Here is a 14,918-nt window from a genome sequence, read left to right on the forward strand (position 1 = left end):
CGGACGGACATGCATAAATCGACTCAGAATGTGATTCTATGCAGATCATCAAAAGTAACTATGGGTCTATCTCGTTTCCTTTTGACTGTTACAAACAAATGCACAAAGACATAATACCCTGACCACCTTGTGGTGTAGGGTATAATGACCACCTTGTGGTGTAGGGTATAAATATCCCTCTTTTTCTCACCCATAAGCGAGACTTACTCTAAATCCAGTGTTCTATCTCTTTACGATGGCAATTTTGTAACTTTTTGTACATTTCGTACTAATTTCTTTTAGATTTTTTTTCATTTCAAATTCCAAGTTCTTACCATATTACTGCGAAATTGATTATCCAAAAAGTGGGCTGCCACATGGGCTGGCAGCAGGTTGTGTAATATCCTTTTATTCGATTCCTGTAGCACATCCATCTCCTTTTTCTCCTGTGATGCCTGCAACTGCCAGAGAAAATCTAATCTGGCTGTCCACTCAACCAAACGACCATGGACAAGGATGGCAATCATAAAGATGATAATACGGGCCAATGATATCAAATGAAGTGGAATTGCAGCACTACAAGGATAACAGAGAGAGAGAGAGAGAGAGAGAGACAACGAAAAAACAGGACATTTTGTGAACAACAAATAAATGCTACAGTTAATGTGTCCTTAAAACTTAAAATACATTTCTTTTGAATCTAAAACAAAACCAACAACAAAAAATGTATAATTCCTCATGACACACTTACTTGACACGGCTGTCATAACAGTCAAAGATATTCGTATGGGAGAGTTCAATAAATAGACAATAGACGACACCCATTGTGACCACCAGCAGAGATTTAAATATTATGGGCAGTCTGAAAATAGAAGGAAAGCATAACAATGAGGGTGTGTGTGGGTGTGTGTGGGTGTGTGTGAGTGACAGTGTTAATTTATTAATAGTTTAAAGGTCATTTGTGGAAGGCCATTCGACCGTTTGTCCATACCTTAAAAATACCGACACTGAGAGGAAAGCAAATGTGGCCGATAACGAAACATATTGTGGCAGCGAACATTTGCGATGGGCATCATTTTGATGTATCAACATCAGAAGGTCTTCTTCCATGGTGGGTGTTGTGGTGGTCACATTGCTGGAACAGGGATGATCCGATACACAAGTAAACTGGAAAACAAAACACCAATACATTAACACTTTTTTATCAAATTATTGAAAAAATGCTCACACTTACCACATTCACCTGGCCGACGGAATAGATCAAAATCACCGTGAATATGGTGATGGCCATGCGCAGCGTAAAACTCTGTGACAAATCCCAAACAATCCATTTCAAACGTACGGCCAGCAACAACATCAATATGGCACTGACCCATACGAAAGCGGTTAGGAAAAGTAACAACAATATCAAGGTCCTTGGCAAAGCAGTCACCTGCAGTGCTGCGCCCAATATCAACAGCAGCAGTGAACAGCCCATGGCGGTGGTAAAGCCCAAGTCGAAATCTTTGCGATATTCACGTTCTTTGTCGCTTTCGCGAAAACGCAAAGTGATACGATCGACATGTTCCGATTTGTCGCAGTCCACCGAACGGGCATTGATTGCTTGTGATAGGAATCGATTAACACGATTTGTCGGCTGATGATGGACCGAGGAGTGACGCTTGCGAAAGGGTCGTTTGAATTTGTCCGTAACTTTTGACTAATTGGTTGGGGTTTGAAGTGGCGTAGGGGGGAGGGGTTTGTTTTCAATTGAAATGAAAAGTTTGGATGCATTTTTTTGGTTTGGGGATGGAAAGACAAAAAGAGAGAACAAGAACGAGAACGAGAGAGAGAGAGAGACAAAGAGTAAGAAAATATGGGAGAAACAAAATTAATGTTTTGTAAAAAAATGGAAATGGTTAAAAATAAAGAAACGAAAACAGAAAATAAAATAGAAAAATTCATTAGAAAAACATTGTTTTTGTTAAAAATTTAAAAAAAAAACAACAACTTCAAACTTTACATCCATAACTCAGGAAATAAAATGAACTTCAATTGATAACATCTCCATGTAAAAATATGACAAAAAAGGATTCTAACAAGGACACTTCTATGAATCTACTAACTAAAATTGGAAAATTTACTTAAGTGAAATAAAAGATTTACGACAATAGCATATCGGGTCGATATACATACATATATCATATCGGGTAGCTTTACATTTTTACATGGAGATGTATGAAAGCGTAGACCAAAAGTTAAACATTTTTCATAAAAAAAATTTGAGGTAATCTATAATGCGACAAAGACATATTTACTAAATATCTTCTGTCTTTTTAAAATTCAATTTCTTTTATGAAAATATTTAACCTGTGGCCTCGGATATAGGAAACAAATAAAATATTACAAAATGTTGGTTGTTAGTACAATAAAATATAACATGCATTTAACTAAGTTATATTCATACTCAGACAACACCAATGGCGGTAAATATACATATGCACATCAACTAAAATCAATATCAATTTTTTTTTTTTGTGAATACAAACCCAAAACTTTAATGAACGAAACATGCACATTTGATTACAAAAACAGCTTAACTTCAATAAAAAATAACAGCATGCTTTTTCGGAACTGAAGTTTTATAAAAGAAAAAAATAAACTGGAAACAGTTGTAACACTGCATTGGGAGGCCAGGGCAATTTTTGTTTACTATTTTTAAACTTTGAAATCAATATTGACTTAATGCCGAAATATGCTTTAACATTGACTCTTCACAACACAGTACATACATACCCTTTTTTATACCCTCCACCAATTGGTAAATAACTCATGAAAAAATATGTCTGTTAATGCCGAAATTCCTGTATTCAAGGGGTAGGGGGCGCTTTTGTCATTAGGAACATACAATTCAAATTTTTAATAATTCTATAAAGAAGTTAGGAAATATCGGTTATGCCGCCAGCTAATGTTCGATTATTTGAAATATATTTCACTTCTGTTATGATTATGAAAGTTTGACCCTCTCTGGAGTAGGTTTCGAAGGAATGGGCCAATATTGTCCATTTCGTATCGGACCTAAATATACAGGGTTACCCATATTTGACGGACCCATCTGGCAACGCCATAACTTTTGACAGAGATGTTACATCGCTTAATGACATACCGCGTTTGAAGCGTCAATCCAAGCAGACCATGAACCAATACACGCCACGCGAGCGCTCTGAAATAGTTGAAATTTACATTCAACAGAAGAAGTCAATTGTGAAAACTCAACGTGCTTTTAAAACATTAAAAAAACGAGCCAGTGTTGAGAGGTCCCCAAGAACATCCCAAAAACACCGTTCTTAGCAGTTGGGCATGGCTCGGTCCAGTTTACAACGGATTATTCGCATTGATTTGCATTTGTTCCCGCACAAAATCCAATTGACGCAAAGAATGTTGCCTGCGGACAAGCCTCGTCGATTGGAATGGGCCCATGGGTCCGTCGAATATGGGCAACCCTGTATATGATATAAATATTGTGATATGCCAGGTTTTAACTATATCGACTACTTCCTTCACTTTATATAATATATGTGATAATTTTTAGAAAATGTTAAAAACACGACCGAAATATTCCATTTTGATACTATATCTAATACAGATAAAACCAGTAAAGAAAGGCTTAAAGTCGGGCGGGGCGACTTTAAGATACACTACACCACTTTGATAATTTAGTAGAGCTGTACATAAGAATTAAACATTTTTATGGGAGATTTCAATCATACACGCTTTGATTATAATTATAATTTAAAGTTCCAAGGACGAAATATGCCGAAGCATTTGCACCTTTTAAGTTTGGACTTGTATTGCCCATATGATATATAGGGGAGCTATATCCAAATCTGAACCGATCTTGATAAAATTTGGCAAAGGTATTTCTGAGCTGTATTTGATATATTTCCCTGAATATCGTTGTTACGGAGTGCAAATAACAGCTGTGGGTAACAAATATAACAAATCGGATGAACAATATATATTGGAGCTATAGCTATATCTGAACCAAACTTCACCAAATTTGACATACTAGCTTCTAGACTCAATTCGGTCGTAAGTGCCAAATTTCATCCCATTTGGGCAAATATTAGACGTTCGGTGCACAATAAAAGGTAAATCGGACGAAGTTATATATGGGAGATATATCCGAGCCAATCTCGATAAAACTTAGGTATTTCTGAGCTATATTTAATATATTTCCCCAAATATTGTCCTTACAGAGTGCATATTACGGCTGCGGAGGACTTAAATAGCAAATCGGATGAACAATATATATTGGAGCTATGTCTATATCTAAACCGATTTCGATCAAATTTGGCATACTTATTTTCGGGCTTAATTTGGTTGTATGTGCCAAATTCTATTCGGGCTGATATTACACGTTTGGTGCACAATAAAAGGCAAATCGGACGAAGATATATATGGGAGCTATATCTAAATTTTTACCGAATATCTCCAATTTCAATAGGTTTCGTCCTTGGGCCAAACAAATGATTTGTGCAAAATTTCATCTATACAAAAATATATGGACAGACGGACGGACGGACGGGCATGCATATATCAACTCATAATGTGATTCTATGCAGATCATCAAAAGGAACTATGGGTCTATCTCGTTTCCTTTTGCCTGTTACAAACAAATACACAAAGACGTAATACCCTGACAATCTTGTGGTGTAGGATATAAATATTCAAAAATTAAAAGAAAATCGGACATTTATATCCGATTTTATGCGAAATCATAAATTATATGTTTATCGCAGGTTTTTGGTTGAGAGAAATATTTAGATATAGCAGGTGGTAACATAATCGTTAACTTGTTTTACAAGTTATGACAGATGAAAATATTGAAAATATTGACCCTTTGTGGGTAAGGTATATATCATCTTCACAGCAGATTTTGCGTAAGCAAAAGTATTTTGCTGTGGGAAATTTCAAGAGAGTTGGATGCTTATTTCGCTTCGTATGAACGTTTAGTTTTTTTCAAAGTTTTGAACAATTTCTTGGGGAAGTTGACCCTTTGTGGGGGAGGTACCAGAATAAATGGAATCATTATAATAGATCTTGTGTTGATAGAAATATTGAGATATATCAAGTCTGAGTGGAATCGGATATTACTTTCAAGTTTTATGAGCTTCATGAATGTTCAAAATTTGTACTCTTTGTGGGGATGTACAAGAAGAAATGGTCCGATCTCCACAATCTTTATGGAAATATTGAGATGAACCAAGTCTGAACGGAATCGAATGTTAATTTCGATTTTCGTGAGTTTCATGGATATTCAAAATTTTGAGCATTTGTGGGTGAGGTACCAGATCTTCACAGCGATCTTGTGTTAGTGTTATTTGAAGATAGTTGTATGTTTTTTCGGGTTTTGTGATCGTTTTGAGTATTCAAAATTTTGACCCTTTGTGGGTGATGTACCAGAAGAAATTGTCCGATCTCCACAATCTTTATAGCAGATCATGCGTTGATGAAAATATTGAGATGTACCATGTCTGAACAGAATCGAATGTTAATAACGCTTTTCGTAAGATTAATGGATATCCAAAATTTTGAGCCTTTGTGGGTGAGGTACCAGAAGAAGTGGTCCAATCGCTACCATCTTTATAACAGATCTTGTGCGGAAAGAAATATTGAGATGTGCCAAGTCTGAATGGAATCGGATGTTGATTTTATGAGCTTCAAAGATATTCAAAATTTTGATCCTTTTTTGTGGGAGGTACCAGAAGGAGTGGACCGATATATTCCATTTTTACACCAGACCTTGGGATAATAAAAATATCGAGTCCTCTAATTTCACGACAATCGGACTCTTACATCGCATTTTATAAAATCAGACGTACCAAATATTAGGATTTGCAAAGTTGAAGCAAAATCGGATCATCCTTTCTCTTTCAGGGTAGCAAAATATTTTTTTGAAAAAATTTTGAAGACTTAGAGTCTGAAATCGTTATTTCGATGAGGCACATTTTGGTCGTACCAAATGAAATATACTCTCTTTAGCCATGTATCTGAGGGTATAAAAATGTGTCTAAAATCATGAAATTACCGAATATCGGGAAGATATTATGGAAAATCCTTCACTTATATACATACATTTTTCTTCGACAAGAGTAGAGATCCTCTTACGAAATCCAAATATCGAATTTTAAGTAATTTCGTTAGAGAATGTGGCTAAAGTCGGCAAAATACGAAATATCGGGGAATATTGTTATTAGACATTGTTAGACAATGTCCCGATATAGATTTTGTGCACCATCTAATGGTGAAAATATACACTTCATAGCAGCTGAGATTCTGACACCAGAGGGAGTAACCCAAAAAATCACACAATTGAACACATATCATTTGATTCGACCAGAACGTACCACATCGAAATAACGGGTTTCGACCCCTAGGTCTTATTGGACCAAATCCTTTTCAAAAGATCTTCTGACCTCCATGAAAACGGCTCAACATTACGTACACAAAATATGAAATGAGCATTCGATTCATTTCCAACTCAGCCCATGTCAATATTTCTTCCAACATAAGATCTAGTGTTAAGATCGGATCGCATTTATTGCCCGATTAAAATAAAAGTTTGCACAAAACATTTCTTTGGTTCAAGGACGAACCCTATTGAAATTGGAGATAATAGATAATTGGAGATAATCGGTAAAAAATAGATTTAGCTCCCATATATATCCTCGTCCGGTTTGCCTTTGAGTGTGCGCCAAATGTGTAATATTAGTCCAAATAAGATGGAATTTTGCACATATGAATTTGGTGGAAATGGGTTCAGATATAGCTATTTCTCCCATATAAATTCTTCATCTGATTTGTTAGGTTTCTTGGAGAAATATATTGAATTCATCTCAGAAATATTTTTGCCGAATTTTATCGAGATCGGTTCAGATTTGGATATAGCTCCCATATATATCTTTACTCGATTATTGTGCTCGAAAAGGTTAATATAAACCCGAATTGAATGGATTTTGGGCTGGAAAAAAGTGTGTCAAATTCATTGAAAATCGGTTAAGATATAGCTATAGGGCCCACATATACATATCATCCGATTTTGTATTTTACTCCCTCACATACGTAAAACACTCTTCACAACAACGATATTTGATATCAACTATCAGATGTAGTATATAAATACCTCTGCCAAATTTTATATAGATCGCTTTAGATTTGGATGTAGCTCCAATATATATCTTCACCCGATTTCACGTTTATTGTACCTAAAAAAGTGTAATATCAGCTCAATTAGGATGAATGTGAATGAATAATACGCATTCAAAAACGACCATATTTGGCATATTTTAATTCTCATAAATTCCGCATAAAAGCGTTTAGTTTTTATATGTACTTCTACTATATATGCAAAGCAGTGTAGGGTATCATAAAGTCATCCCATACCGAATTTGGTATATATTTATTGATTTTTAATTGTTATGTTTCAAAAACAGTTGAGAAAGAGTAAACGGAACACTATAGCACAAATCGAGCACATCTCAGTAAATTTTTGGAGTTTTTCGAACTTCGAAGTGGTAAAAAAATTCAGTCAATATTGTTTTTAGCAAAGTTTAAAATAGTAAAAATTTAAAAAAGCAAGCAAATTTTAAAAAGCAAAATCAGCAGAAATGGTACGAAAAGAAAAGAAGCAACTTGATCGAAACCCGCGTCGCAGTGGCCGAAAAATGGCTCGTGAGCTGAACATATCACAATATTCCATTCGACAAATATTGAAAAATGAGCTCGGGGTAAAGCCATTGAAATAAATATAATTTATGAAAAAAGCTGCATTATAAAAAAAGCATTTCAATTCAAAAAGTCAAAAATCGAATTAGTGAGAAAAAAAACTCGAAACAAAGATTGTAAAAAAAGAGAACCAAACTCAAAACAATTTTTCATGAGATTGAACTTTAAACAAAAACACAAAAAATTGGTTTCCAAAAAACAGAACAGTAGATTATGGGGAAACATTTCCAGCAGATGGAGCAAAGAAAACTTTCAAAACTAACAATCGAAAGGAACAAGCTAACTCAAAAAAACATTTCGGAACATTTGTGATTTTTTTTTTTTCATTTTTTTTGCAAAATACAAAACAGAGGAAAAATATTCATTGATAATTTTTGATTGCTTTTTTTTTTTTGGTTTTTGATTTAAAGTTGCTTGAAATAAATCTCACTTTAAGTTTATTTTGATTCTGATTAAGTCTATGGATGCGACTAATCGTATTTGTTGTGGAATTGGAAGTTGTTCCTACTTGTATGGTAACACCGCCACCTGGTGGTGTTGGAGCATGTAAGATTTTTTGTAGTCGTATCACCTAAAGAATGGAAAAAAATCCGAAAAAAAAATAAAGAACAACAACAAAAAGAAAAAAATATACAACATAATATAGATGATGAAAAAAAAAATAAAAGACAAAGAAAGAAAAGAACAACAAATATTTACAACAAAATTCAAATGGTAATTGTGAAAGAAAAAAAAAACGGTTTTCACCAATTCAATCGAACGATCGCACAATTTTGTCGATCGAACATGTTCATATATTTAGTATGTATGTATGTAGAAGTTTGTTAGAAAGGAAAGATATTTACACCAAAAGAAAAAATAAAACACAAATCAAAGTTATGTATGGTAATAAATAGGAATAGAAGAAAAAATCAAATATAAGGACTAGAATCAGAAAGACTTGATAGTTAGGAGAGAGAGATGAGAGTTAAGTTGGGAAAGATATTTATAATTTTCTCAATGCGTGTATGTATTAACTACAAATATTTTATGTTATTCTATTTCGAAATTAATTATTAACACTAATGCTATTGATTGCAGAATATTTATTTTTTTTTATAAATTATACAATTTAGATGATTTGTTTTTAATATTCTTAGTCGTCAAAGATGAAAATTTGAATTTCAAAATGTCTACCAAAATAAATATGAAATGGTCTTGACAAACCACCTGAAAAATTGCCCTGATGGTTTTAAACAACCAAACCTCAATTCTGGAACTAAGAAAACTGATTAAAGTTCTGTTTTAATCAAAATTTCCAAATATTTTTTTTTAAATATGTCTAGATTACACACAAAATAATTAAGGGTCAAATCCTGCAGATTATTAATGTAAAGCTTAGCAAGATAACAATTTTCAGTGGATTTTGCCGACAGATGTAAACCTTCAGCCATCGTACGATTATTTGAATATATTTTGACGTCTGTTAAATTGTTGACCCTCTATGGAGTAGGTTCCGAAGGGATGAGCCAATATTGTACATTTCATATCGGACCTAAGTAAGTATGATATAAATACTGCGACGTTCCAGGTGTCGACAATATTGGTTAACTCCTTCACTTTATATGAGATATGTGATAATTATGAGAAAAATTGCTGACTTGTTTCGCAAGTTCTGACAGATAAAAGTATTGAAAATTGTGAACGTTTGTGGGTGAGGTACCAGATGGGGTTTGCCGATATATATCATCTTCACTACAGAAGAGTGTTGGATGCTTATATCGCTTTCTTTGAGCGTATGAGTTTTAAATATCTGTGGGGAGGAGATACCAGAAAAAATAGTCCGATCTTGTGTCGATAGCAATATTGAGATATGCCAAGTCTGAATGAAATCGGATGTTAATTTCGCGTTTTATGAGCATCATGGTTATTCAAAATTTTGACTCTTTGTAAGGGAGGCACCAGAAGGTGTGGACCGATGTATCAAATATTAACAGCAGATCTTGTGTTAGTAGAAATAATAGGATTTGTGAAATGTGAAGAGAACTGGATGCTTATTTTGGATTTTGTAATCGTTTTGGTTATTCAAAACGTTAACCCTTTGTGAAGGAGGTACCAGAAGAAATGGTCTTATATCTACCATGTTTATAACAGATCTTGTGTTGATAGAAATATTGAGATATGTCAAGTCTGAATGGAATCGGACGTTAATTTCGCGTTTTATGTGCATCACGGATATTCAAAATTTTAATCCTTTTGGGGGAGGTACCAGAAGGAAGGGACCGATATATTACATCTTCACAACAGATCTTGTGATAGTAGAAACAATGGAATGTGTGAAATATAAAGCTAACCGAATGCTTATTTGGGATTTAATAATCGCTTTGGTTATTCGAAACTTTAACCCCTTGTGGGGGAGGTAGCGGATAGTATGGTCTGATCTATCCGTTATATCTATTCTTTTTTATAACAGATCTTGTATTGATAGAAATATTGAGAAGTGCTTAGTCTGAATGGATTGGGATGTTAATTTCACGTTTTATGAGTTTCATGGTTATTCAAAATTTTGTCCCTTCGTGGGGGAGATACCAGAAGAAGGGGTTTGATATAATCCATCTTCATACCAGACCTTTAGTTAATAAAATTATTGTGATATGTGTAATTTAAAGACAATCGGTCTCTTACATCACATTTTATGTTGCCTATAAAATATTACGATGTACCAAGTTTGGACCATTCGGATATTCGCTTCGAGAGTTATCGTGCGCACCAACCAGCCAGACAGACAGACGGATATATTCCATCTTCACACCAGACTTTGGGTTAATTACAATAAAATATTGTGATGTGTTTAATTTGAATGTGAAATTATTCAAAATTTTGATACTTTGAGGGGGATGTACTTGATGAAGTGAACCGATATTGTCCATTTTATCATCTGACCGAGCACTGCTGTAAATATTAGGATTTGCAAAGTCGGAGCACAATCGGATTATCCTTTCTGTGCAGTAAAACATGCAGTAAAACATTTTTCTAGAAATTTGGACTTTTGTGGGGGAGGTACCAGAAGGAGTGATCTTCGAACTCGATCAAATCATATGGGGCCTCCCTCACATAGGGTTCAATCAAGGTGAAATAAGCATCCAACTCTCTTCAAATTTCACACTTACAAACATTTTTGCTAACACAAGATCTGATGTAAGGATGCCAAAAATTTCAATACCGTAATCTGCAAAACAAGTTGGCGATTTTTTACAACTTGGTATATATAAATATTTCTCCTAATCAGAAATCTAATATGTATATGTAATTTATCAGAATTTATAATTTCGCATAAAATTGGATGTAAATATTCGATTTCGTTCAAATTTTGCACAAACCAATATTTTTATCTGTATTAGATGAAGTCTGAAAATGGAATACTTCGGTCCGCCATATCTGTTACCTCACGCATATTTCCACATTTTCCAAATATGGCACATTGTAATAATTATATCAGTCTTAGGTCAAATACGAATTGGGCAATATTGGTCAACTGCTTCGCAGTCTCCCCCATAAAGAGTCAACAGTTTGAGTAATCATAACTCAAGGCTGAGGGTATACATCGCTCGGAAAAACCGACTGATACTATTTTACTTGTTTTTTTTTTTTTTTTTTTCAAATTTTATTTTATTTCTTTTGTCAAATTTAGAATGTGATTATTCCCTACAACACTATGTGTTGGGGGTATTATAAGTTTGATTGGGCCAAAAATTATGTAACACCACGAAATATTGATTTCCCACATAGGAAAGTATATATGGATCTTCCTATCTCGCCGAGCTTAGTCGATGTAGCTATGAAGGTGGGGCTAGGTTCAGAATAGAACCCTATTTCTTTTGGAGATGATCGCATAATATTTAGGGGTCGAAATGGACCAAAAACTGAAAAAAATCCTGATTTTGCAGTTGCTCTACAGGTCGCAATTATAGACCAATCGACGTGGAAGTTAGCATGCGGCTAGAGCTTAGGGCTGGGCAGAAGCCTTCCAATTGTGATGGTCATCGGGTAATATTTAGTGGGTTAAATAGGCCACAACATTTGTGTTAAATAAAAGTCAAGTTTTTCATTAAACCGCGAATATTTTTAATCCCGGCGAAATCACAAATGGACGAACAGGTCAATTCTGGCCGTTATGTAGATGCCGATAGTAAATATATCGGTTATATATAGCGAAATATATACAATGTATATATACAAAGGAAGGGGATGTTAGCTAGAATGCTTATATCTCAAGAATGGCTGGACCGATTTTGACAAATTTTGTAAATTCAGAATGCCCTCTTGGCATAAAAGTATAAAATCTAAAAAAATCGCAGAAAAATATGCCAATAAAGATTTTAATATAGATTTTGTAGTATTTTGTGACATTTTTTTATATTTTCATATTTTTTATCGCATGTGATTTTTTCAATTTGACTTATAATATTAAGGTGTACATTTTGTAATATTTTTCCACCTTACAACACAGGTTTGGGATATTATATACAGATTGCAATTATCGTCCGATCCTCACGAAAAGGGTACGGTTAGGCTCAGAAGGGCTAGGCCTATTGTTTTCAAAGATGTCCGCAATATATTTAGGGGTTGAAATGGACCAACAACTAAAAATGTTCCTGATTTTGCAGCCGTTATAAAGGTCATAAAGAGAGTTTAGGACATCGTGTAGAATGGACCACTACTTTTGTCTGAAAAATACCAACATTACTTACAGGCGATAGCCGAAATACACAAAATGCGAACTTCTGCCTTTTTTTGCTTATTTCTTTGACGAATATAGCCAAATATCGTAGACAAGAAGATCGTATAGAAGAGTCTGAATTTGGAGATACAGAGGAGCCTCTTGCTTTTGGAGATGATCGCAAAATACGACGGAGTGCGTAAATATTGGGCAAATGTCCCTGGTCAAAATGCTAAGGGTAATATCTGGGCAGTGCTCCGTCACATAATTTCAAAAGCGAAATCTTCCAAAATGGATTTGGACATAAGGGGCTTCTAACATATTGTAATGTTGTAGGGTATCACATGGTCGGCCCCGCACGACTATAGCCTTTGCTTAATTGTTTATTGTTGATTCTTATTAAAATATTTTCTGTCAGATTTTCGCTTATTTTTATAAGAAAAGTTTTTTGTCAGATTTGTAGCCTACTGGATTTGCAATCGTGCATTTTTAAAGAAATGTTATCTCTTAGATTTTTTACGTATTTTTTTAAATCGTATATAATTATAAATATTTTTTTAGCAGATTTATAATCGTGGAATTTTCGTATAACTATTTTCAGTCTCATCAGCCTTACAATCTTGGATTTTTCGAAAATAAAAACAATTGTATCCCGCATTTGTAATCGCGAATTTGTATAAAATTATTTTCTATCAGATTTGTAATCGTAGATTTTTTTTTTATATTTTATTTATTTATTTTTTTAAATTTTTATAGAGTTTTTTGTCTTTTAAATATCTTTTAAAAATTTTTTCGAAAAAAAAAAAATTATACCGGATTTGTAATTGCAGATTTGTATCAAATTATTTTCTATCAGATTTGTAATCGTAGATTTTATTTTTAGAACCTCCCCCTTGGAAAGGAGGGTATATTAACTTTGTCATTCCGTTTGTAACATCCTTAAATATTCGGCGTAGACCCCATAAAGTATATATATTCATAATCAGCATAAAATTCTAAGTCGATTTAACGATGTCCGTCTGTCTGTCTGTCTGTCCCTCTGTCTGTCTGTCCGTCTGTTGAAATCACGATACAGCCCACATTATTTGACGTAGAGCGCCAAAATTTAGCAGAGCAATTTGTATTGTGTCTAGGATGGTTGGTATTGAAAATGAGATATATCGGTACACGTTCTGGTATAGTCCCCATATAACGGTACTTCCCGATATTCGGTACTTTGATGATTTATGCCACATTTTTTCACTGATTTGTTTGAAAATTGGTATTTGTAGGTCATAACGGGTCCCTGTACGTGTGGAAAAACATTGCATGTATGGGTTCACGTTTTGGTATAGCCCCCATATAAAGGTACCTCCCGATATTCGGCATTTTGATTATTTTTGCCACATTTTTTCACGGATTTGTCTAAAAATTGGTATTTTTTGGTCATAATGGGTTCCAGCTCCGGTGGCGAAACATTGCATGTATGGGTCCACTATTTGGTATAGCCCCCATATAACGGTACCTCCCAATATTCGGTATTTTGATGATTTTTGCCGCATTTTTTCACGGATTTGTCTAAAAATTGGTATTTGTGGGTCATAAAGGGTTCTAGCTCCTTTGGCGAAACATTACATGTGTAGGTCCACGATTTGGTATCGGGAGGTGCCGTTATATGGGAGCTATAACGGCACCTCCCGATATTCGGCATTTTAATGGTTTGTGCCAATTTTCATCTGATGTTTCCTTTGCCCTAAGGTGGAGGGTATTAAAAGTTTGGCCCGGACGAACTTAATGTTTTTTACTTGTTTTATTTTTTATTTATTTATTTAATTTTTTTTTTAAATTTTTATAGAATTTTTTTTGTCAGATTTACAATTTATTAAATACTTTGTGTGAGAATCGTGAATTTTTATTCATAGGTAAAAGGGGTTTTCTTTATATTTTCTTTCAGATTGGCAAGTTTGAATTTTGTTCTCTTTTCGCTTATATTTTCAGATTTGTAGTAATGAAATGTTCTAAAAGAGAAGATTAGAAATTGAAGATTTAAGAGAACATTTTTTTACATCTGTAAAAAAGGATTTCCCATCGAAGAGTGTAGGAGTGAGTGAGAATAAGATGAAAGGTACCATCTTTACTATAATTGTGTATAATTCCTGCTAGTTAATTGAGTTCAAAAGACAGTCGTATATAAATTCATTAATAAGCTTAACAATTCTATTTTTTTATAGTCTGCAATTTCAAAAATGTGTAAAGTCATCTATTTAATATTTTTGAATTTGATACTTAGATAGTCTCTACGACTACCATTTTTTCTAGTCAATTTCCTATATTTTTATTTATTGCCATAGCAGTGTAACATCAAAATACAAATCATCTAAGGCGTATAATGAAGTAAATTAAGTTTTCAAATATACTAACACTGTAAATACTTTAATGAAAACAATTATTTATTATTTACAAAATGTCTACTATTTAATAACATTTTTCTAGC

The 14,918-nt window shown here is 33.9% G+C and overlaps 1 protein-coding gene across 5 annotated transcripts in view; it reads right to left on the reverse strand.

The window, feature by feature from the left end:
- Window positions 1–14,918, reverse strand: part of LOC101890662 (Ca(2+)/calmodulin-responsive adenylate cyclase) — a 320,493-nt gene that overhangs the window by 22,437 nt on the left and 283,138 nt on the right. For 4 of the 5 annotated variants that reach the window (XM_059119134.1, XM_059119133.1, XM_059119135.1 and 1 more), the window contains exons 12-15: window positions 1,214–1,678; window positions 971–1,146; window positions 731–841; window positions 315–555 (exon numbers count right to left, since the gene is read on the reverse strand). In XM_059119134.1, the coding sequence (XP_058975117.1) occupies window positions 315–555; window positions 731–841; window positions 971–1,146; window positions 1,214–1,678 (993 nt within the window). Of the gene's footprint in view, window positions 1–314; window positions 556–730; window positions 842–970; window positions 1,147–1,213; window positions 1,679–8,176; window positions 8,318–14,918 lie in introns of all 5 variants that reach the window. The other variant, XM_059119137.1, reaches the window with a different exon arrangement.

The sequence above is a fragment of the Musca domestica genome, unplaced genomic scaffold (assembly GCF_030504385.1).
Source record: "Musca domestica strain aabys unplaced genomic scaffold, Musca_domestica.polishedcontigs.V.1.1 14, whole genome shotgun sequence".
Classification (NCBI taxonomy): domain Eukaryota; kingdom Metazoa; phylum Arthropoda; class Insecta; order Diptera; family Muscidae; genus Musca; species Musca domestica.